Source organism: Necator americanus, chromosome X (assembly GCF_031761385.1).
Source record: "Necator americanus strain Aroian chromosome X, whole genome shotgun sequence".
NCBI lineage: Eukaryota > Metazoa > Nematoda > Chromadorea > Rhabditida > Ancylostomatidae > Necator > Necator americanus.
This window is the reverse complement of record NC_087376.1, coordinates 30,683,380-30,709,098: the sequence shown is the minus strand read 5'-3', so window position 1 is coordinate 30,709,098 and position 25,719 is coordinate 30,683,380. Positions and strand designations below refer to the sequence as shown.

Genomic DNA, 25,719 nt, shown 5'->3' with positions numbered 1-25,719 from the left:
TTTGTTTTCTGAGGAACGAACGGAGAAATGTGAGCTCAAAACGTCCGCGCCAGTTGTATTCGCTAAAACATTGGCGGACTGGTTTTGGAAGATCCTGCTTTTCACCAAAGTGCTTCCTAATTCACAAACCGCTATTTCTCAATGAATGACGACAAGCGTTCACTTAAGATGATCCAGAAAAAAGAAAGTGACAAACGTTAGAATAGTTCCGAGTTCAAAAGTGTTGTATATTATGCGAAATTAGAAGATGTGAAGTGAAATATTCGCTATAATGACAAGTTCAGAAAACTCAGAACACCAAGCGAAGGGTAATTTACGGATTGTACAAAATAATAACTAAGAATAAAGTAAATAATAACTAAGATTCCATTCTCTTCGTTATAATTTCAAAATAAGAATATATTTTGAAATGTGAAGAATTTGAATATATTTATATATGAATTCGGAGAACAATTATTATACCGTTTGATGACATATTTATTTGAGAACGCCAGACGCTGTCAGTATTGTTTAAATTTCGTTCAAATATAGGCATAAATGCTTTCCAGCCATTTCTATGTAATGATATATTATTCTAATTCTAGCAATTTAAGAAAAATTTTCATCTTCCCTACGCTCACGTAGCATTTCTACTGTAAAATTTTTCGGAAACAAAAGTAATTTGAAATGAAATGATATAAATTACATTTAAAGCACAATAATTCAAGTGAAGTAAGATATGAAGCAATCGCTGTTTGATAGGAATGGCAACCAAGACAGCTGTTTGATAAGAGTGGAATCTTTTTTGTGTAATAAACACTACTTACTATACGGTTATCAATGTATGATCAGTGTTTCTGGATGCAGAAAAAGCCGTCGTAAAGATAGAGAGAGGGAGAAATTCTGAGAAGTTTTAGTGTGTATATCCAGTTTATGGTTTATGGCTTCTTCTCGTTGTTTTTTTTTAATTCAGAGCTAAATTCACAGCTGAGTCCAGAAATGCTGCATATTAGAGTTAAGTATAGAGGAATATCTTAAAGGATCTACGGTTACTTGTTAGATATTTGATTTGACGAATGAATAGCATTTTCCCGCGTCGCTTGTTTTTATCAGGACATTTACAGATTTCGATCAATATTTGTCCATAATAAAACTCGAACGCATATTATTTGTTGCGTGAAAATCCATAACGAATTTCTTGCTTGTTCAGCAGCTTATCGCGTTAAAAAAAAATTGCTGACATTATGGAGCTTTAGAGTCACCGATACGTTATCGGTTCGTAAGAACTATAGAAGTGTGGTGATTATAAATAGCAACGTAGATTCACGGTTCTGCGCTTAAATGAAATACCACGTACTCACTCAACCATCATTTTTCTGGATATCCCTGAATGTAACTTTCGTTTCGTGGAAAGAAAACTCGGTTCCTGCAGCTGCCCCTCTCCCTCTCACGAGTTGATTTTCACCCACTATCTTAGGAATTTTATTCTTAGATCGCAAAAGAGCTTAAAAAATTAAATTGAGAGAAAAATAGATTTTCTAGACAGAGGCAAAACAATCCATTGTTTCAAATCTCTGTCTGTTTGCTTTTTTTCCATATTTCATGTGTTTCACCTTCTTGTGTTTCACCTCCATACCGCTTATGGTTTTGTGCTGACCGATTTACAATTATATTAAAAACAACCACCTCTATAAATTACACGGAGGAAAATGAGGGGAACGTAAAAAACATATCTCTTTATTTTTGCGGAGCTTTAACCGTTCCTTTAAGATCAGTTTCTTTTTTCTTTCTTTCTTCCTTTTTTTCCTCTCCGTTTTCTTGCAATAATCATGCGGTTGTAGCGCAATGTAGTACAGTGCAAGATGTTCATACAATTTCTTGAATGAAATTCTGTAGAGGACCTATGAGAATTTTTTCCACGTTTAAATACGAGAACGCTTTAAATCACTTAAAAATGCTCTATCAGCACAAATCCGAGGATATTCTTATATTTATGTAACTTTTTGCTTAACATTGTCCGAGGGATTAGAATTTTGTGTTAAGACCTTGAGCAAACAGTAAGAAGCAAATAAATGCTAGTCAGCTTTTCGTAAAGCAAATGTTTACGATCTTGAGCAAACGGAAGGAAACTACTTAAAAAAATCAGGCCTATAAAAAATTATAAAAAGAAAGAGCTGCCAGATAACCGTAGGAAAAACCTATGGAAAACATCTGCTGAATTCGGCACATAATCTGTTTAAGGTGGCGATAATTGAAATAACTTTGTAGCCAGAGAAATCCGGAACAGTGCCAATTCCAAGAAAACAAGGACGATGAGAGTTTATTTTGTCTACAAATATATGATCCTGTAGCTCCGATAGATACTTTCGGTGTTCGCTACTTGAAGACGTTGAATTCCATGAGAGAGAACAAGAAATATAGAAATTTTATTTTATTTACATCATATACATCATTTGGACCACCTTCTCTTCCACTTTTAACTCAGTTGCTTCATTTCGTACTTCTCTTTTCCCTCACGTCGCTCCCTCGATCTTTGTTCTTTCGACGCTTGCCGTTTTCCAAGCCCGTAAACGACACAGTTTTGCAAGAATATGAGCGCTAAAAAGAGCCTGTCTATCAGTCATTTGATATCCAGGAAATTTCGAAAAAAAAAACGAACCTGCTAACGTTACTAAGGCAAAGATGAAAGACAGTAAGAAGTTCCATATCTGATTATTATTCTGGGAGCATAACAATTCCTTCTTTTCAGCGCAAAATATCATATCGACTTTCTAAAATAAATAAGAAAACACTTTATAATAAAATGGGAAGGTGAAGTCCAAAAATTCAGACCTTGTTGCTAAATCTGCTAACAATAGCTGGTATTAAAACTCGGAAATCGAAACATTGTTGGTCGACAAGCGCACAGAACGAGTATATCCCTCCAATGAAGAGGAAATACACTGAAACTGACGAAATAAGTGCTATAAAGGCGAGAAAAAAATAATAATGTTCACCTAAAGAAATTGATGAGACAAAGCACAGCAAAAGCACCCATAATATCAAAAATCCTTGCGAACTGAATGATGAGATGTAGAGAAGGCATGGAGAACCACAGATTCCGAGAACATTCGAGAATACACGTGCTAAAATTATACGTATATACATCATATATCATATTTATAGTCACAGATACATATTATTAAATATATATGATACAAATATTTTATTCGGTAACCGCTTAGAAACTCGTATATAAAGGAATGAATAGTAGAAAAAGAGAAGAAAAAAAAGCTAAGAATGAAAGTTTTCGTCAGCAAAAAATTACCGTACTTCGCTTTTTTTTCTATTGCTGTAACATTTTAATTTTATTTTAGTCACATTTTATTCGGAAAAAACAATTTTCTCAACGACTAAATATCCATGTTTATTGAGGTGGAAAAACGCATTTTTGTCAAGCAAAATGTAAGTATCATTTAAATTCCCCAACATTTTACTCGGATCTGGAGTCATCCCTACGATGCACTTTTTTGCGGATACGCAAGCCTGTTGCGACTGGAAACATAGGAAGCACGTGCTCTTGTCAATAGTTTTTCTTACGTTCCACGTTGAACTGGATAGATTTGGTCTTCATTAGTTGACTAATATCCAGAATCAGCAATAAAGAACGAAATAATAGCAAGTTTTAGAGAAAAACTTTCAAAAAACTTCTGAGGATTTGTCCTTTTTTGTGGCTGCTGAGAAAACATATAAATACTGGAAATTTCAGCTTTACAACCACGTATACATTCTTGGAAAATGTCGAAAAGAACTTTACCTTGTAGTTTTTTTTTCCTCTTATGATACTCGAATGTGCTGATATTTTTATGAAATTTATTTTAATGTGAAGTATACCAGATTTTAAACGACTTACCAGAAGCAAGGTAAACGACCAATAAATATATAATAACAACTGCAGAGATAATGAATACAATCGATTGTAGTAGTATCGAGCTGAAGTCACCAAGGGAAATAAATGCGTTTACCTGGAAAAAAAAAACTCATTTCTCAAACCAAGCAATAATTTTCGGAATTTTTTCCAAATATTCTAAGGCATTCTTACTAGAGAGTGTAGAAATCTCGTTTTTTTTTTTCAGCGCACAAAATGATTTTATGTGTCTTATTTCTTTTGTATTTTTAAAGTGTTTTAAATCTCTTATTTCTTTTCTTTTATTTATGTGAAATTTATCAATACATGTCTTACATGTATTTCTTTAGAAATACAGACAAAATGTAAAAAAAGATAAGTCTGCGGTATGCTCAAATTAAAGAGGAGCGATGAGGATGAAGAAAGATTGAATAGTAGTAGATTGAGGACATAGAAAAACTCCAAAACCTCGATTAATAAGGTATACCGTCGAGTGACAGCATTCGCCTCTATTCGCACAATCTGAAGTTATTAATCCAGGATTTGGCGAATGATTACTGTATAGTTGAGAGAGAACACCTCATTTAAATGAACAGTTGCGTCTATGTACGTACATAGTTTGCCTTCAGAATAAAAATTACCATCAAATTTGCATGCAAACATCAGATTATTATGGAAGCAGCAAAAAAAAAACTCCTGACTTTCATGACTCGTCGATGAAATCCTTAAAAATGTTTCTTCTTTGATTCGCTAATCTCTTTTCATTTCTTGATTTTACTAGGAATATCTATAAAGACACTAGCAATAAAAGCAGTATACACCATTCAATTTTTCTTTTATTCATACACCATTACGGTCATTCCTACATTCAAATAAAGTAAAACTGCAAGAGGAACAAGTAAAAACTAGCTGATGCTCGAGTACTTGTCAAAATCTTATTCATTTGTTCCTCATTTGCCTCAGGCCAGAGGTTGCCAAGAAACTGCACGTGGTAGCGTTTAATTGTGAGAATGGAAACGCTGGTACCATCTCGGCGAACATTTACTTTTTTTGCAAAAAAAGTAATATTCTTTTTTATTCTTTTCTTTCAACTCATTTGAGAACCTCCCTTGGACATACCCGGTACATTTTTGCTGATGCTCAATTTCATCCGCTAGAAATGGCATTTGCATAAGACACTTCCCAAAAACCATTTTTTTGAATCTATTTTTTGTTATTTTGACAGAAACAAGTTCTCTAATGCAGATTCCCAGAAGTTCTGAACGAAAATTCCGATTTACTGTGAGAAATGTGTGCGGAACGCGAATGCTCCAGTAGATATCAGTTGATCGTCATTGATCCAGACCTAGCGATTGCCGGCAAGGTCGTCATCCACACCTAGTTCTAGTTTTAGGTCCCATTCTCATACTTTCATTCGAAATTGACGAACAACTATGGGAATAAATTGTTATTACTTCTATAGTATGGACGAATCCAGTAGCGCTCTTAGTGATCGTAGGATTTACTATCAAATTCCTATACACAATAAAATTTAACAATTTCTTGACGGTGAATGCTGCTGAAAATCTAATTCAAACGCAAAAAAAGCAATAAAATAATACAAAGGGAATAAGTACTGTAGCAGTGGTAAAAACTAGGGGTGGATACAAGAAAAGTGAATGTTTCGTCCAGTAAGAATTCCCGTCTCCAAAAAGGTCAAGGTATTTCGAGAATTCAATAAATACCATTCCAAATGAATCCAAATCTAAGCTCAACAAAAAGAAAACTCAGAGGATTGGCGAAAAAGCAGTTTTTTTTTTCAAAAAAAAAAGAGATCTTCTTCGATTTCTGGGCACTATACTTTTCTACTCCGAATATAAATATAGGAAGCTGATGGAAAAGAAAAGTTTAAAAGAAGATTAGAAGATGTAATATTATATTTATAAATATAAATAAATCCCCCTTAGGTGGAAGGAACTTGTAACGTATATACTCGGTGATGAAACGACATCAATGATCAATCGATAAGGATTCGGCGAATGAAAGTGAGAACAGTAATATAGAAAGATATGTAATATAGAAATGAAGAATTAGTTCTTTCTCAGAAAATGACAAATAGTTCGAATGTTTAAAAATATCAAAAAATCTTGAACACAACTTTGTTGACAAAAATCAGCAAATGAGTTTGAACAATAGAAATCAAAGAAAGAGAACAACTGGGATGAATTGTAGCCCGGAAAATTCCCTAATTCCACAAAAAAAAGCATTGTGAAACAAACCTGTTTAGAAAATCCGCTCAAGCCACGTTGAAAGAATATACTGAATGCTAGACAGGCAATAAGAGCAATAATTGTAGCAGCAGTGGTAGGCCATACAGATATAGGCATCCTCTAAAAAAACTACAAGGATTTATCACCAGAAAATCGCTGGAAATCCAGAAAAGTTCAATGGAAATAAGAGGTGAACGGAGGGGGATGAGTTGCGCATGTGGTCGATTCGTTACTAAACGTCGAACAATACGCGTTCATTGACATTGAGGAGGTTCGATGGGGGGAAAAAACATTGTCAGGATTGGCTAAGTATTAGGGGGGCGGATTTGTTTTGTTATTGCAAGAAGTATTGATTGAGGAGGTGAGGAAAACAGCTAAAACGTCCCAAACGTACACAATCACATTAATATTTCGTAGTGTAACACTCGTAAACGCACCATATTTTCCGGCTTTCTCCTGCTATTGTGCTGCTCGTTTAGAAGTCGTGATTCGGCATGATCTTTCATATTGAAAATGGTAACGTACGAGTTCCAGTGTTAGCTGGAAAAATCAGGATGATACTACCCAGCTACACACACACACAAAGACACACGCACAGACAGCAGCCAGCCAATCGATAATGGCATGTTCCACTCGTAAACAGGATAGCAGGCCAAAAATAATGTTGCATGCAGGAAAAAAAGCCATTTGGAGCATCATTTTTCGTAGGATAATGATCCATGAAGTCTGACATCTGCAGCCAAGGATTGAGTTGTCGTTACTACTCTTATTGACTATTAAAGAGTGAAAAATTACTTTCAAACATTCTTTTATTAACCATTTCATAGTAAATAAAGTATTCGTTTCGGTCGATTTTTCACCACTATTAGTTCTTATAGTGGTGTTTAAAACAACGGTACTGTAGTATTTACTGGAATTCTTAGGAGGTCCTGCAGCTACGTATGCCGGTCCTACCGAAATACTACTGTATTTATTCATCTATTGTTATATACATACGTTCACATTGTTGACGTTATTGTTCATCAACAACATGTACATATGACTTTCTTTCCCTCTTTTGTGAATGAGGATCGAACAAATGAAGACGAGCAAATTACCCATAATCAACATTGGAAAAAAATCCTTTGTTCCTTGGAAAATTGGCCTTCCGCTGGAAAAATCATGCTTCATGGAGTATTGTGGAGTCTCCGAACTTCTCCGCTATGGTTATTTAAAGACGAACGTCTTCAACATTGATGACGTTTCTTTTTGTACACTTTGTAAAGCTAAATTTATGGATCAAATCTGCTATGTGGACTTTCTGGGGCCCTCCTAATCTTATTTAGCAGGATATTGGAAAAAACCAGCTACAATAAAATTGAAGGTTTTTGGATCGTCAATTCGGAATATTTCTGAAAATCAGCGAGAAAAATTTCGTATACTACTTTGTTATTTTCCGTATATTATTTTATGCATACAGTAAATAATTAACTTTGATATTTTTATGATAGTATGATAAACAGTGGATTTCTAAGATCCGAGAAATGAAGCTACTTTAAAGACCTACATACAAATACGCACTACATAGTTCTGCACTAAAATTTGCGTAATTTTTCTTGTTTTTCGTCTCAACAGAGAATATGAAGCCTTAAGTTTAGTGTGCTTTGAAGTACACATTTCATTATTTTTTATTTGTTTAGTAGTGAGCGAATCCGAACAGTACAAAATATGTAAATAGGAAAGAAATCTCGTGAATGGATCAGGATTGTTGCCTCAAAAAGGGTCAAATAACGGGAATTAATTTCTAGTCTAGGTTAGGGTTCTGGAAAATGTAATGACTAAGTTTTGTTTTTGCAGAGAAGAAAAACCTGCAAAACCCTGTTGAGCCATTTTCGTCCATAAACAAATAAAATTTGGCATTTTAGTTATTTATACCTGTGTTTGAAGCAGAAAGGCTTTAGTGTTTTGTTTGCTATTAATTGTACTTTTGTAAAAGATAAGTAGTGAAGACTCGCTAGTCACATTTAATTCCCTTTTATAATCAAAATCGGACTCAAAATCATTCAAACGAGCTGCAAGATTCTATCCGAACATTTCCAAATCCCACCATTTTTTGATTAATCAGGTAATAAAAATTCGCTAATTTTTTTTCCTGATCATAACTGTATGATCGAATTAAATGTTTTTTTATAATTTCGCATTAACTTAACGTCTTATCAAATTCCTAAAATGATTCTTGAAGGATTTTGCTCTACTGATCCATTATAGAGGACTTATCCAGAAACATGGAGAGTAAAATGTATATTGAGTATTTACTAAGTAAGGATTTGCATAGTGGCTGATAAAATATGCACTTCAGCTTTTATTCATTAGATGAACTCTCAGTGGGATTCTATTTCTTTCGAATTCTTTGGGATTTTTTTTTTTGTAAATCTTTTCATACCAATTTCCCCACATATATAGGGTGTTAATGGCCAATTTTTTAAGTGATTTTCTCTAACATGCGTTTGGAGGAGGAGGAGGAGGAGGTTCCTTTTAAAGCATATGATATGAGATAAATTGAAAATTATTTGGTGAGTTTTTTTTGTTTATTTTAACGGATTTTGAATTTGATCCGTGGATTTCTCTTTGTTTTCATTAGCTATGTACTAGAAGAGGATTTTCATAGAGCATATACTTAACGTAATGCAGAGAAAATAAATATGAACCAATAAATGTGCTATGCTGAAATTATTGGAAAAACAATTTTTCTCCAAATTAGCTTTACATGATTTTTTTAAACCAAATATGCCTCGCCTTTACCTTCGCTCTTTTTTGATTCGTTTTAAATTTTAGATCTAAGTATCTTCAGATTTTGTGGAATTTATGGGTCTTGAAATTTTCTTATTTTTTTTCTCTGAGTGAACTTCTCACAAGAGTTCTGCGTACTTCAGGTCATCAACGGAAAATAGTTTCTATAAACCTACTAGATTTACTTCATTTATTATTGAACTCTCCAAACTTTCTTTCTTAACTGGTTTTCTTTGGTCACATTATTTTCTCCAGAACCTCTTCCCTCTTCCAAATGTTCGTACATGACTTTTTCTTGATCGTACCTCATCATCGATCTTGGTAGCGATATATATCGGAAGAAGATAACGCGTTTGATGTAAGTGAGCGATATTTCGGTCGATCATTGTCATTTCGGTGAGGAGTCACGTTCACTGTCCCTGTCATCTATCAATTATTTTTTTTCCTCTGCCTTTTCATAGTCGATATGAATTTTCCGTTTTTCGCATTGATTAATTTTCGTGTTTACCTTTCATTAATCATTAAATGAACCTACATTTTCAGTTTTTTCCTCAATACATTTTCAAATAATCTTGTCATTACTAATTATAAAAACCAGGTTTTGTAATATAATCAAAGGTTTTCTTTTCTGTGGTCAAGAAAAATAGAAGAAGACGTGGAGGATAGTAGTATGACTCCATAAGCGACCAAAGTAAAGGTGGTGAGCATGGAATGATACCAAAAGCATATTTTTTTGTTAAAATATGTCATTTCGTCTTATTCTCGCCAGAAAAAAAACGGAAGGAATATCAGCACTTGAAATATTGACACCAGTTTCGCAAAAAGAAAACCACCTAACCATATGAAATGTTTTTCTTACCTGGAAAAATTCCTTGTTCTCATGAAGCGATTGAAAGCGGTGATTGAAGACGGAAATTAAAAAAAAAACTTAGAAGTTAGAACGGCTCCACGGTGGATTCTGCCAGTGCGTAGTTCCCAAGAACCACAATAAAAACGTGTGTGTGTTCCACAAGTGCAAAAGAACAATAGATAAAAAATCTTCAATTCGATCAGTCCCCACCATGACCCAGTATCTTTGCAGGAACAAAATGATTCAATCTCCAACATCGAGGATTCAAAATCGAGAATTTCTGCGAAAGCTGTTTTTATTAGTTGGGTTAGTCTCCAATCTCCATATAGCTTGAAGACTAGCTGAGAATTAAGCTTTTGGCTTCGATAAATTTTATTTTGATAGTGCATAATTTATTTTGTCAGTCGTGTTTTTGCGGACATGTTGTGTCGTAACGCGGACTGATTCTCTGAGGGCCGCTGATCACCCTGATTCTTTCATATCTCAGGCGACATTGTTCAAACTTCGCCTAGAGTTCGCATAGAATCTGCAGACTCCTGGTTGTTCCACATCATATAAACGTCTCCGCTCAACTGCGTATCAATGCCAACTGTCATCGGATCTTCTCTCGCAGTTTTCCTCTAGAACTTCCTTTTACCCCCAGGCGGTCTTTTTCAGTTCGGGTATGGAAGAATCCCCGGGCAATTCATGCAGTGTAGCCTGGCAACTGATCTGTACGTCATTATAGAGCGAATTGCGGATAAGTAGACTCGCAGCTTGACTCCTTGGCGATCAAGGTCGACCATAGGGACTTCGTTAAGGAGTTGAATGCCGGACCATACTTAGTGCACCTTTGCTGAATACCTCTCTCATAGTTGCAGTTGTTTTTCTGAATACAGTCCAGATAACAAAGATTGCCTACGAGTCCAATCGGTTGTCTTCTTTCCCTGATTCCCAATGAAGGTGTCAAGAAGACCTATATCTGCTTGTATTTATCGAAAAAGCTGCAGCTAGTTTCGATACAAGGTTGACGGGTTGACGTAATGCAGTTGCAGTTTTGAGTTGCTTGAAGCGATTATTACTACATCGTCGACGCGTTCGAGATCGACTATGGGACGCCTAATTAGTGCCAGAGCAACATTAACGAAAGACTAGTTGGCTTTTCTTCTCATGATATCAGTGATAGCAAAGCTAAACATTAGCGGATTCCACTACAACCTCTTTTCCCCTTTGAACGGTGAAGTACATTCTAGTGGCGATCGAAACGCAGCAGTTGCTCTCCGATCTATACCATCAATTAGGAAGAAGAACTTTCCTGCAACCCCAGTTGCAATTCACGTCGAGAAATCATTCTTGATGAGAAAAATCGAAAGCGGCTTCGAAGTCCAAAAACGCTAACTGGATGGGCTTCAAGTTTCGTTGCCACAGTTCGATCGCTCTGCTGTTAATGAACACTTGTCAGTAGTAGATCGACCAGACGATCACGGGTGGTTTCTCAGCGATGACTGACTAGCACAATAAAGATGATCCACTTTAAAACCTCCACGTTACGTGCAGGAATGACATTTCTCATTAGTTTCTGGGTTCGGTGACGGGTAACAGGATTTATGGGGCTTGGTGGTTCAGCAAGGCGTTAGAGTTCTCGTTCCGGATTGGCAAGGACTTGTTCACTTGGTGATTCTGTTGGGAGTATGAGAACAGGTGAACACTTTTCTTCTCTCGCATCTCCTAAGTAGAGCACTGATTTCTTGGTTCTTTTCCTTCCACGCGTTTTAAACTCCTTTGCTCTTGATTCATTTTCAAATTCACCCCTTCGCTGATGACGCATCTCCCTCAGGTTCTTTTCTTTGTTGGAATCACCAGCAGTAGGGGCGACATACACACAAATTTGTACGTGGTTCCTGTCCCCACAGATGAAAAACCAAAGTTCTCTTTGAAGAAACACCAGAAGGACTTTCACTGCAAGCTCTTGGATACAAGTAGTCAAGGAGTCTGGGTCACTAAGCTTCTCTTTAGTTCGTATTTCAATGCTAACCGACATTTATAGGCGAATTGATGTCTTCTTTGTCTTTCAGATCTGCCATGTCAAAGTTCGATAGAGGCAGAACTCCTTGACTTCTTTCCTGAAACTGCGCCATCAGGTTGAGTGGACCCGTGCCGTGTTCGCAATCGACCACAACATTCCAGGCAGCTTTAGATTTTTTAGGCCCAACAAAATGATGTTCTTTATCAGAACATAGTTCAGCTGAAGTTCAGTTATTGTCACTTTCCATTGGCGTTGCTCTCCAGGTGCTAAAGGGATTGATCATTGCCACGTAAACTATTGTCGCTGGATGATACAAATTTCCGTGCACATGAGGCTCTTGTCCTAGTACCTTTTTGCATTGGCATCAATTCCAACAAAGACTGTTATATCATGTTATAGTCTTCAATGGTTTCCGTAAGTGCGTGAGCAATTAAGATCCAGTATGTTACCTCTCTACAATCCCACAGTCGTACAAACGCTAGTCTTGGCTACGTTGAGCCAAACTCCAAATTATTAAAGTTGTTCATCGCTGCTCCCACAGAGCCTCCAACTTTCTTCTTATCAGTATCGGCGTTCTCTTATGCATGTTTTCGCAATGTCGGAAAAGACGCATGCAGACATCACGGTAGCCTGAACATAGCGGTTTATTGGAGTCCACACGATAGCCACTGGGAGTTCAAAATAAGAAATAAATACGAAACGGATGACTGTCGCCAAAGATTCCATGTTCTCTCTAGACATTTGACCTATCAGGATCTGAGCTTTAGAGTGTGCTGTATGCCAGCAACACACTGCAAGTGCTGTATATGTAATTCCCACGTTCCCAAGGTGTATACTCAGATGGCGGTTAGTGAAGGCGGAGCCACCATATGCAGCTGACTATAAGAGTCAGACATGTATACAATTACACAGTTACTAAAGTGTTGTTTCAGAGAATGCATTATGTTCAGCTTATCAGTTTCTTTCCTTAAAATAACACTCCTTCTGCTGCTGAAGTCTATCAACAAGCACAAAAATCTGGTGGCCATTTATCAGTGGTGGACTTGCTTGCTACGTGAAAACGAGTTGTGCCATTCTATGATGGAACACACATACTCGCTTTAAGTTGAAGTCAACTTTGTTCCAGCTTCTTCATCAACACATCACTTATATTGATAAATGCTTCTTGCAGTTTTTGAGACTAAACTCGCAATAAATACGGACAATTTAGCAAATTACTATAAAAAGGGCCCCGAACAAGTCCGTGAAACACGTACTCACGTCGTGTCACGCTTGGACTTTTAAAAAACCGCACACAAATACATATACATACGTAAGAATGTAGTGATTCCGATCCATGATTCCTAATTTATTGCCATATCTATTGCAAATAACCGGATCACTGAGACGTTAAGGTTTTTTTTTTGCATGGAAGAAGAATTAGGAAATGTAGACGATCATGGCATCATCTTATTCTCCTCAAACTTAGCAAAAAAGTTTTTTTTTGGCAACACAGTGACCTTGAAGCTAAAAAATCAGGCATCTAAAGTCCAAGTGTAATGAAACTACACTGAAACTGAAAGGTTCGCATGTTCGGCCCATACGTCGACTTACTTCTTTGATCTCGTCGCTTCAGTTGGCAGTTGTTGAACACCGCATTTATATCATATTATATATATATATATATATATACATTGTAGATTTTCTTGACTCAAAATATATGTGCTCATAATTTCATCTATCTGCTTACGGATTTTTTGTGGAGATGCGTACAAAATCCTTGTGATTTTAGGCCTATTCGCCTAGAATATGCGAATTGGCTCAGTTCCAACCTTTTCAACTGCACCCATGCAAAATTTCTTCTCATTTCCTATTGTTTCGATGAACTGCAGATAAGCGTTGTAAACCTTTGCAGAGAACTAGTCGTAAACGCATCAGAACTCAAATACTAATAAGAAGCGAAGCCGGAAAAACATCGATGTTTCGTGGAATTTCAAGTGCCGCGATCGTTCAGTTGGATAATATCCTCGTCGTGGTTGAGATGATCGAGACCGGATTCCTAACACCCGTTAACACAAGCCGTTAGCCGTTATCACTTATATAGTCCATGGGAAATCGGATATCGTTGCTTGTCACAGATGCACTCATTTTATACCATGAGGATTTGCAGCTGCTATGTTGCTTTCGTTTTTTTTTTTCTTCTAGATTCCTCTGATTTCTTTGCAATTTTCTTCCTACCGTGGACAGTCACCGAACAATCTTGTTTCTAATATCCTTTAACCTGTCCGATCCACTCCAAATACCTCTCTCGACGGCGCCTAAAACTTGATCGCTCCCGTAATCTCGTCTATGGTCCCCGCATTCAGTGGCTGGTTCTCGCCGATTCGGATTTGGGCACCTCATCCGATTAGTCGTTTTTAACGACCTCAACTGTGATCACTGGAAATAGTAAAGATCGCAGTTGAACGTATACGTTTCTCTGAGAGATATAACCTTATCTCCCGTTGTCCCATCCTCACGAGAATTCCAGACAGTGAAACAGTTTGTAGTTCTCCGAGAAAGGATCTTAACAGTCTTTGCAACCTTTTGCGATTTTATCGTTGCTGAGCATGTGATGAGATTGTTGTGATCTGGATAGTATGTTGTATCTTAGAGCCTAGGATCGTCGAAAAGATTATCCGCGATCGACCTACCTCATACACATATGACCTGTGATTAGATAATGATGCGACCCAAGTCATTGTAATGCCCACGGGTATCCAGAATGATGTTTATTAGTGTATAATAGTTGATTTGGATGTACAAAATTCTCTAGTGATATAGTTCTTGGAAGGATTTCTTCTGCGCTATTCTATTCTACTCTTTCTTTCTTTCTTTCTTATTTCTTTCTTCTTCTTTAGCTCCTTAGACAATATTAGCGATTTTTATGATTAAAAGGTTCAACCTGAGTTTGTAGCACCTTTCAAAGCGTTCTAACTACATATTGCTCTATCCATGTAGAATAGATGGTGAAAGTAGTTGAAAGATATGCTCCACTTTCTTTGTAATGTGCTCCAAAAACACCATCCTGACTTTTGTCCATTGATCCTTGTAGTATGTGTATGTGTGTTGTGACTTTGACAGAATTGATTTCTTTTTCGTTCCAGTCATTTGTTTCCTTGTGGGTACTTTGATATTTTTCTATTAGTTTCCCCTAGATCTAACGAAACAAAATCCAGAAGTTTTTTTTTTCGTGAGAGAAACGCACCACTGACAGATTGATATGTTTCGCTGATGAATTAGTATCAAGTAGTTTTGTTTCCTTGTTGATACTACATAGGCGTAACCATTGTATCCTAAAGATTTCAGTGTTACACAACAAAAAAAAACATTCGTGTGTTGGGTGAACGTGTCGAATGAAGTTTTGTGTGAAAATCTGTAAAATAGTTCTTTTCAATCATTGTCGATCTATCTAGACGATTATGGGGGTCGATTAATTCATTTGGTCACACTTTACCCACATCATCTATCGTTGTGATGACTGGTTTTATTGCGTTATATAGCGAAATGTGTTACTTTCGTTTATCAACGATTTCACGTTCTTCTTGGTAACATCGTGGTTAACGCACTAATAAATGTTGAATATAAATTTAGTATTTGGATGTGGAATAGTGCGCTGGAATAACTTCTATTTTTCCTCCATTTCTCTATCTATCTGTCCATCCCCTTTTTTGTTCTCGTTCTTCTATCTGTCTATCTGTTTTTTTTTTCAGAGGTCCGATCCTTGTTTATTGTGTCCTCTATCTTACTTGGGTACAGTTCAATAGCCGACCCGTAGTGAATCTACTTTTTCCATTTTCGACCTAGTATATTCGATTATTTTCACATTCCTGATCTGCTATCCTTTTTTTATCACTAATTACTGTGTTGAGCAAGTACTGAACTTCATTTTTCACAATGGAATTGCTGTTTCTTTGACATGATGATTGAATGACATGACATCAAGCAATAGATGCGTATCGTTACTGTACTTTCATCATCATGTTGAAGAAGTTTCTAACGAAGTTAGCGCCAGTTTTTGTTATTAAGAGACGTTCTATTTCTAAAACCTTCACGTTTCTGTTGAAATACGATCGTTTATGTTCTCACTCACGCGTACATTCTTCTTTTTATAGCCTATCGCTCTTTAATCTGTGGTACGACTAGATCGTACCCTCTTTTACTCCCCTCTTTACCTGGAAAAAAGCTGTTGAACTAATTGTGATTTAACGTGATGACTTATATACACATCCGTGATTGTTCGTATGTACAAATATATACGATATGAACCCTACATCTACATTTAGATACCGAGCTTGTCTACCATGGAATCTCTAATACGTATTAGTTCAGCAACAAAGACATTATCACTAAGATATCCTTGACATTTACGATAGTTTTGCACCAAAGACACTACTATAAAAGTTCATAGGGTTTATATCACACAATCCATAGGAGACATCCGAAAAATTCACGAATACGAACGATGTTTTTCAAGACCTTACTCCATCACTAACACCTTTTTTAACTCGTGTCGAACAGTTCCGGTTTTTTTTTTCTTTCCAATGTTTCTTAGTGAACGTACGGTCCTAATGATATCAGCAATTTCCCTGATCTTGTTGATGGTTGCTCATCTGACGATGTTCTTCTACAACTATTCGGTCTCTAGCTGATTTTATCCTCGGAGAGGTTTTGAAAAGTTCTCTTCACCTCTTATTATTATTGTTGTATACGTGATATGGATTACTGCGTACGCGACCTTGTGTGGATGTGCTAAGATCATTTCGGTTTTTTAAATTTACATCCTTGTTTATGGTCTCTACTATTTACTGAACTCGGATGAACACTACTGCGTTACTACAACATAGTAATGTCTATGACTAAGTTTATTTTTGTTCAAATTTTCTAGATTTCATAACATGCAAAGGAATTTTTTGCGGATTTTGCGAAAATTCTTTCCTTAGCTATTTAACGGTATAGGTAGTAGGTTTAACGGTTATATTGCTTAGAGAATCAGAGGTTGTCTGAAGCGCCCCATAAATTTTGAGAGTTTCAGTACTTCCACTTTAGTAGAAGGAATATGATTCTTTTTTAGGTTTTCGAATTTTATGCAGATATAATCATAAAGCTCAAGATGGTTTATATGCATCCAAGTGCATGAGAAATTTTCTCAGCTACTACCATAATACTCTCTCAACCTTGCAATGTACTGTATGCGTAGAGAAATTTGTTAAGTAATGTGGTGTACCTCTTGTACTTTTTTGTTACTTCTAACAGAAGAAAAATTTCTATGGAAAAACGTCACAGAGTCGTTAAAATTAGACGACCAACGCAAAGACCTGATTCTGCATCAGGACACGAAGTTCCAGAAACTTCTTCTTCATAGATAACATCGAAAACATCATCATAAACTCGTTGAATGTCTCCTAATAGCTATGCTTCATTTATCATTTTTTCCTTATCTTTAAAGTGGAACGAAAAGATGAATAAAAACGATGATAGATGGAACATTCCGTGTAAGAAACATACATGCGATACCCTCTGATTTCATAGTTTATTTCATGTTAGCTGTCTTTTTTTTTCCAAAAGAAATATCTTATAATTTTCTACGGGTGATTTATTTTATTATATTTACGTGCTACTGCTAAGATCCTCGCTTCTGTTTCGACTCTAAACGAGAATTCGTCGATCTTGGGGTGGAGCTTGCGCAGCCACCCAACAATCCTCCTCGTCAAGTGTCATCCCATTCCTTAGTGTATCATTTTATAGGATGCGAGTAGCAGTGATTGGAGCTGGTGCCAGTGGTTTACCAGCTATTAAAAGTGCCGTAGAAGATGGTTGTGAGGTGAGAATTTCTCATCACGTGAATTTATTTGTGTGTTGTTAAATTTTTAAAGTGATCTTTCAGGTAGTTTGCTATGAAATGTCAAACGATATTGGTGGATTGTGGAGGTACAAGCCAGATGCTTGTCCGGGTAAGCGGTTCAAATCAATATAAATTCAAGGTACAATGTCAAAACGCAGTGAATTTGTTCATAAATCCAAAAAAAATCATGCTGGAAGACACTTTCATGGTGGTTCAAAGAGTGATTTTACCACATCAAATATATAAAAGTTAACAAACAGTAAAAAAATAGAAGTTAATAAGTTAATAAAAGTAAACAAAGAAGGAATACACGGAAGAAGATCATATGGACTGGAACTGTCCTTCAGATCAATATTCCAATATGTTTATGGAGATTTTTCTTTAATTTTTTTCTCTGTACAGTAAGATTCACATTACACTTTTTCTCGAAGTCCAAACTGTCTATAAGTAGCAGCTATTTATTATTTGTTTACTATTATTACTTAATACTTACTGATTTATTTATTTATTCATCAATCAGCACCATGTTTAGGCGAAGGAACTGTAATGAAAACTACAGTAATCAATACATCGAAGGAAATGACTGCATATAGGTAAAAATTTAAAATTTTGCCTGAAAGATAGAAAAAAAACTGATTGAACGAAAATATTTCAGTGATTTTCCACCACCAAAAGATGCAGCAAACTTTATGCACAATACAGAATTATTGGAGTACTTTAGGTCATATGCTAAACAGTAAGTTGTTGTGCAGTATTGTTTTATTATCTATTACTAACACCTAACTTCCTAATTGTATTTCAGGTTTGATTTGGAAAAGTATATACGATTTTCGCATAAAGTAAAATCGATCAAAAGAAATAGTCGTTTTTCTGAAACAGGTCAATGGGACATTGAATGGCTCGATCTCAAGTGGGTTTTCAATGATTTTTTTCGCCTTTTTTCAGCTGGAGAAATTTCGAGACATAATTCTTGTTTTTTTTTTCAACCATTTTCAATAATACAACAAATTTAGAACAAATAACACTTCCATTGAAACATTCGATGGAGTGATGGTATGTACTGGTCATCACACTGATCCCTATTGGCCTGCTCCATTTCCTGGACAAAAATTATTTAAAGGGAACATTGTCCATAGTCATGACTATAAGGATCACAGAGTATGTGGCACTGAAATATTTTCAGTGTAGGAATATTTGAGAAATCCACCACATCTTCAGGGTTATGAGGATCAAACAGTGGTTGTAATCGGAATTGGTAACAGCGGTGCTGATATTGCCGTGGAATTGAGCAAAATTAGCAAGAAAGTGAGTGAATTTTCCATCCTATCGGATATTTTTCCTAATGGCGAAATTCTCTACGGAAAAAATTTAACTATCTCTAAGACCTATTTGCTGGGATCGTGCAATAATTGCTGTTCCCGTTCAGGTGTATCTAGCTACTAGATCTGGATCATGGGTAATGAATCGAGTATGGGACGGTGGAGAACCAGCCGACTTGGCCTACCTCAGCAGGTTGGATCCTAACGATCCTCATAGTAAAAAATAGAGCGGATATCTTCTAATTGACTTGTACAACGGTGGTAAAACATGTTTTGAGCTCACCGCACAAATCTGTGGATTCCAGTTTCAGAAAATATTTTACAAAATTTTCTAGAAAAGGCTTTGTCACAGACACGATCTGAAAGGACTTTGCCTACGAAATATATATGTATTCGCTAATGGGAATTAGTTGATGAGAGAACCTTTTGATAAGTTTACGCTACTAGCCGAACAGAAAAATCTTTCTGCTCTTTTTGAAGCTGCTAGATAGAGTTGCTGAAACTTTACAAAAAAGCACTGGATTGCGAGTTTCGTCAGGAATTTCCATATTTTTTCGAGTCGTCTGAAATGTATAGAATATGGCGAAACTGGTGGTCGCTATTAGCCGAACACCGAAAACGTAACCGTAACATACGTAGCGCCCAATATACGTAAAATTCTGAGTTTTTCAGGTTCATGTTCATGTTGAAGGCATTGGCACCATTTGCAGCGCAAAATTTTGTGCTGGAGAGGAAGTTGAACAAGAGGTGAAGCTTAGCATTATTATTATTATTTACCGCAAATATTTATCTAACGAATCGCAAAGTGATTTTTTTTCGTCGAACTGATCTTTTTAAAGGTTCGACCACGGCCGATTTGGTCTCATGCCAAAACATCGTGTATTAGCTGCACACGTGACCATCAATGATGAATTACCAAATCGTATTATTTCTGGAACTGTGGTGGTGAGTTGAAGGTGGCACGGAACAGGATTCGTGGACACTAATGTCACTGGACCTGATGCCGTGAACATTTTCTCATCAGTGTTCCTACCAACAATTTCTTTTATCATCATTCAGATTAAACCAAATATTGGCTCATTCACTGAAGATGGAGTAATTTTTGAGGATGGAACTGAAATTCCCAAAGTCGACACAGTAAGCTGAACGTTTGCTTGAAAAAATTGCCGATTACTGAAGTAATGTCTGTAAATCTAGGTCATATTCGCTACTGGATTTTCTTTTGGATTCCCTCTTATAGAAGAAGGACAGCTTATTCCTGTCAAGGAAAATCGTGTTGATCTCTACAAATATATGTATCCAGCACAATTATCTCCGAAGGTACTTTACGATTATGGTAGGTATTTTTCATGTAAAAAATCCATGCTGTTCTTGTATTTTTTACAGAATTCTCTTGCTGTTATTGGACTTATCCAGCCAACGGGATCTATAATGCCGATATCTGAAATGCAGACAAGAGTATTTATAGCTGCTCTTAATGTTAGTGGTATTTTTCTTTGATTTTTCGGAAAGTAACATGCGTTTTGCTGACTACAGTCTTGTTAAAACGTCATTTTCAAAGGGTACGCTCTAATAATTGAAATATACACATAACCACTGGAATTACATGAGGTTCTGTTTTCTCAGGAACAGTTCTTCTACCCTTTCAGTTTTGCCTTACTTTCGACACACGATTCGACCTTGAACATATAATGAAAAAATTGTGACTTCTGCACAGTTTTTCCTAGCACAAACCAGATAGGAAATGGGTGCAAAAGATAGGAAAAATCAGTTAAGTACGAAGTTCAAGATGACTTTTCTGTTTTATCATAGCGCCTTTATTTTCATCTTGATGGCACAGAACTTTTTCATCCATCACCTAAATCCACAATTTTAAATCTTGGACTGAAGTTGAGATCTAAAATACAAGTAGAGCCTTTTCAAAAAGCTTATGTTAAATTAAAAGTGAAGGCTCTCCCATTTGAATGGTGCTGGTAATCAGAAGAAAACATATAAATAGACTTTAACGTAGTCCAAAAGTGCATTAGAGTTTCCGGTTCAAATTGATATCCAGGATAAAACAAGTTCACCTCAGCCGAGAGTTAATTTCGCCAGCTTAGGCAAAAATTTTGTTCCATGGCACTTCCCTTTTCTATCTCCGGAATCTTCACCTTTGTTAGGGAGGTATGAGGCAAGTCGTCAAATTGTGCTTAAATGTTCTCATTGGTTAAAAATTTAGGATTTTTAACATAAAGGAGTACTTCCCACTGCATTTAGTACTCTACGACTCTACCTTTGTTTTTTAGAAGTTTCTTTCTTAATTCGATTTTACGATTCTCCGTGGATTTTTTTAGGAAGTGAATATTATATAATATTATAATATATATGAATACACCAATCGTTGAAATTTAAAGGCAGCATACCACGAATCTGTGGTGGTACGGGTGGTAACGGCCAGGAAGATGCGGCGCGTGCACAAGGCTGACGCGCTCCAATCGAACCCCTTGTAGAAGGTAGTGCGCCGGAACGCCGGAAGGCGTATCTTCCGGGCCGTTTTTTACGGCAATTAGGAAGAAATGGACGGAATCTTCTTCTCTCAATCATTTACGACCCCGTATAAGAATACTCCACCTGAAATCCGTACCACCTCAGATTCGTGGGGTGATGCTTTTAAAAATGTGTGTTTGAGGTTAAGTCTCAGCTTAAAAATGCGTGTTACTTTCCGGATATTAATATGTTCATTCCACAATACCTGTCAACAAATGAATCTGACAACATTTCGATTTCTAGGGTAAAATCAAATTGCCATCCAAGGAAAAAATGGAGAGAGATATTAAGCGCAAGCATGAAAATATTGCGAAACAATTCATTGTTAGTAGGAGACATACAATTCAGGTACGCTTACAGACAAATTTTAAAAAAATCTCTCATCTTGAATTCCACTGTTAGAAGTCTAACGAGGAAATGTTTGATTCGTTCAGGTTTACTATGTAGAAATCATGGATGAACTAGCCAAACTTCTTGGATGTCGACCAGCAGTACTCAGTCGTTTCTTTTATGATCCACTCTTAGCTAAGTCCTTGTTTTTCCACGGACTTGTTCCATACCAATATAGATTACAGGTGAATTCTCCAACAATTTTGTGAATATTCCTATTAATTCCATCGCCCACATTGCAGGGACCTCATGCTTGGTCCGGCGCTCGCGAGGCTATAGTCACTTTTGAGGATCGTGTGTTCAACACAACTCGAACACGAAAAACTAAAGAAACCATGAGCAGTAAGCCACCAATTAAAATGTTTCACGTACTACGTTTACTGGATTAACATTATATGAAGAATTTCTTATTATGATTTGTACAGTTTTTCCTCTAGTCTCTGATCCTAGAAGCGTCATACAGTACAATCTTTCTCTTCTGATTCCTTTAAATATGCTATCTTTCGTATACACTGTATCATTTATGCATTTGTTACTACGTGTTTATGAAAATAAAATTTCGAAATTTCACAAGATTTCTATGAAAAATGCGATGGTATGGGACGATATGTGTACAAATTAAAAAAGGGTTCAATTGCTCTAAAAAGTTGTTACTGCCTACGTTGAAAGGCAAAGATATTGCTTTAAAAAGTTCTGTTAATTTTGAGGATTATTTGATTTTTTCAAATTAACAGCATAATCCTAGTTTAAGTACGGAGTATCTGGAGAGAAGAAACGGAAGTGGTTTGCGATCTTGTTCAATTTAGACAAGATTTAAAGAAGTTCTATGTTTTGAAGACGGTCCTTTCTTCCGTTTCTCTTCGCATTCTCTTCGAAAGTAGTGGATTAATAGTAATTTATATGGAATCTGTTGGTCTTAGTGTCTCGAATTTAAAATACGAAAAATTAAACGTTTCAAAAAGTGATTCCCATAGACAGATAACTTCTGTAACTAAATTTAAGTAAAATATTACGATTTGGTTTTTGGGCGGGTGTTGCGCAGTCGGTTAGAGGTCCGTTGTTGCCACACGGTCGATGGTTCAAAACCGCCCTAGTACAAACAAAGCCTTTCATCCCACCGGCGTCGATAAAAGCCCCCACAAGTCATTGTATAATCCAACACACATTCCAAAACCTCATAGATTACGAATTCCAGTAGAACGAATTGGTGCATCCCAAGTGGATTAATACGCCAGTGACTTTATCTTTTATACTTTTATTTGATTCCTAAACAATTTTGAATTTTTCTCAACGTTTTTATCAGGCGATTTCATAGTGATCGCGATATGAAAATGATCTGGTCAATAATTGACAAGATTGAGCACAGAAGTCGTTGTGATATGTGGACACGTCGCCGCCATCGTTCTTTGTAAAAAGCAGCTGGAGAACACTTTGCTTCTGGTTGCACAAAACAAGAACTCGTTACGTTTATTGCTTTATTTATGGAGGAAATGAGACTGTCAAAATTTGTGTCCAGAATAAACGTGACTCCTTTTTGAATTTGTGTGCGTACATCACGGGAAGAATCCATTGAACAGTATGGCTCAGTGGTTAGTAACTTACACTGACAGTTGAACGTTGGTTTGATTGTCTATGGTTCGACTCCGCAAACCTCCATCATATTTGCAATATTTGCAGATGAAACTTGTGCCCATTCAAGAATTAAAGGAGAATCTATACAACTGCAAGATTTACATTTGCAAAAACTTGGCCATAGTCTGCGATGTTTCTAGAATGTGAGGGAACTGTTGAGAAGAAACACTATGTTGCTATGATGGTGTAGCGGATTGTGCGCCACATTGGCAAAAGCGTTGTGAGCAGTGGGTTGGGTTTCGGTTCCTCGGAAATCCCACCTTTTTGCAATACTTACACGTGCCCAGCATCGCCCATTTGGTGACATTCCGTGGACCGAAGTTCCGTACCGTGGACCGACGTTCCGTACCGTGGACCGAAGTTCCGTACCGTGGACCGAAGTTCCGTACCGTGGACCGAAGTTCCGTACCGTGGACCGAAGTTCCGTACCGTGGACCGAAGTTCCGTACCGTGGACCGAAGTTCCGTACCGTGGACCGAAGTTCCGTACCGTGGACCGAAGTTCCGTACCGTGGACCGAAGTTCCGTACCGTGGACCGAAGTTCCGTACCGTGGACCGAAGTTCCGTACCGTGGACCGAAGTTCCGTACCGTGGACCGACGTTCCGTACCGTGGACCGACGTTCCGTACCGTGGACCGACGTTCCGTACCGTGGACCGACGTTCCGTACCGTGGACCGATGCTTCGTACCGTGGACCGATGCTTCGTACCGTGGACCGATGCTTCGTACCGTGGACCGACGTTCCGTACCGTGGACCGATGCTTCGTACCGTGGACCGATGCTTCGTACCGTGGACCGATGCTTCGTACCGTGGACCGATGCTTCGTACCGTGGACCGATGCTTCGTACCGTGGACCGATGCTTCGTACCGTGGACCGATGTTCCGTACCGTGGACCGATGCTCCGTACCGTGGACCGACGTTCCGTACCGTGGACCGATGCTTCGTACCGTGGACCGATGCTTCGTACCGTGGACCGAAGTTCCGTACCGTGGACCGACGTTCCGTACCGTGGACCGACGCTCCGTACCGCCATACCGCCCGTGTGGTGGCCTGCCGCGGACCGTAACCTCACACCACCCATTTGGTACATCACCATTCGTACCGTCCAGCGGGACCATCCAAACACCACACCACCCATTTGGTGAAATTCCACGGACCTTTGCTCCGTACCGCTTATGTGGTGACATTTCGCTCACTCACTTTATCTCAACACAACAATGTGTTTTGTTCTCAAAAATCCCACCACACTGTCGCAAAAACACACCAGATTTTTTCCAGCTGACACTCCTGGAACAGTATGGATTCCTCTTGGATTCATGTATGTGACGAGGTTTTCAATGCAAACATTGCAGACAAAATCCCAAAGTCACAGAATTTCCACGGGGTCGAACCCTAGACCACCTGTTAACACGCAATTCCCAGTGTAAAACACTATCCTCTACACCATCACGGTGGCCTAATTACACCTCTTAAGTCCAAGAACACTGTCGCAACATCGCACACAACGTTAAAATCCTTGCTAACGAAGATCCTGCATTCGTATGGATTAGTCTCTAATTCGTGGACGTGCATAAGTGTACGTTTGCGATTATTGCATATGAAAATTGCAAAGACATACGACTTCCGCGTAGTCGAACTAGGGACCACCAAACAATCGCACGTCCATCAGTGCACCTCACTAACCACTAAGCCATACTGTACAATCAGAGGGTTTTCGTCATCTTTTCCACATATTTGGTACATTTGATAAGTCGAGTCACCCTTTACCCATCAATCTAACTCTGTGAAGCGAACTTTGACCAGATCAATTCAGTTACTGAAGCACATTAAAAGCACACGAAAGCTACAGTATGCACGTCAAACAAACACACCTGCGAACGCAAGATACCACAGTAGCGCAAAAACGATGTGAAACTCCATGCAGCCGCGCAAACGCCTGTACATGAGGCGGCGCGGTGGAGTTAGGATCAAGGTGGGACCCTCGTCGGGCACAACTCATCGCCAAAGTTCGCGATAGTTCCACCTTAATCATGACCGGCGGCTGCACCGCGCCACCCATTCATAGTAACTCATAGTCAGGTCCAAACGATATGAAGTACGGACGATTGCGTAGGGGGCTGCGCTCGAAGCGCTGCGGTGGAGCCAGCGGTTGGAAACGAGGTGGGACCATGGCGAACTGTGGCGAGTGGCGGTATCGGGGATCCTTACACGATCCCAACCGCTACGCTCCACCGCGCCGCTTTGAATAG

At 37.8% G+C, this 25,719-nt stretch overlaps 2 protein-coding genes across 2 annotated transcripts; one reads left to right on the top strand and one right to left on the bottom strand.

Moving 5' to 3' along the window:
• Window positions 1–2,455: 2,455 nt before the first annotated feature.
• On the bottom strand, window positions 2,456–6,620 carry RB195_025993 (uncharacterized protein; the record flags this gene model as incomplete). The annotated part of the gene is made up of 7 exons (XM_013435807.2): window positions 2,456–2,577; window positions 2,639–2,750; window positions 2,812–2,921; window positions 2,976–3,104; window positions 3,872–3,983; window positions 6,124–6,234; window positions 6,552–6,620. The coding sequence occupies 7 exons, from the start codon at window positions 6,618–6,620 to the stop codon at window positions 2,456–2,458; spliced, it is 765 nt and encodes a 254-aa protein (XP_013291261.2).
• Window positions 6,621–17,505: 10,885 nt separating this feature from the next.
• Window positions 17,506–24,536, top strand: RB195_025992 (uncharacterized protein; the record flags this gene model as incomplete). The annotated part of the gene is made up of 17 exons (XM_064214341.1): window positions 17,506–17,580; window positions 17,644–17,710; window positions 18,134–18,194; window positions 18,257–18,337; window positions 18,404–18,511; window positions 18,615–18,759; window positions 18,820–18,906; window positions 19,028–19,113; window positions 19,593–19,667; window positions 19,760–19,865; window positions 19,980–20,057; window positions 20,118–20,240; window positions 20,307–20,399; window positions 21,690–21,794; window positions 21,881–22,021; window positions 22,079–22,178; window positions 23,659–24,536. 17 exons carry the CDS (start codon window positions 17,506–17,508, stop codon window positions 24,534–24,536), a joined length of 2,409 nt encoding a protein of 802 aa, XP_064070222.1.
• Between the last annotated feature and the right edge of the window lie 1,183 nt (window positions 24,537–25,719).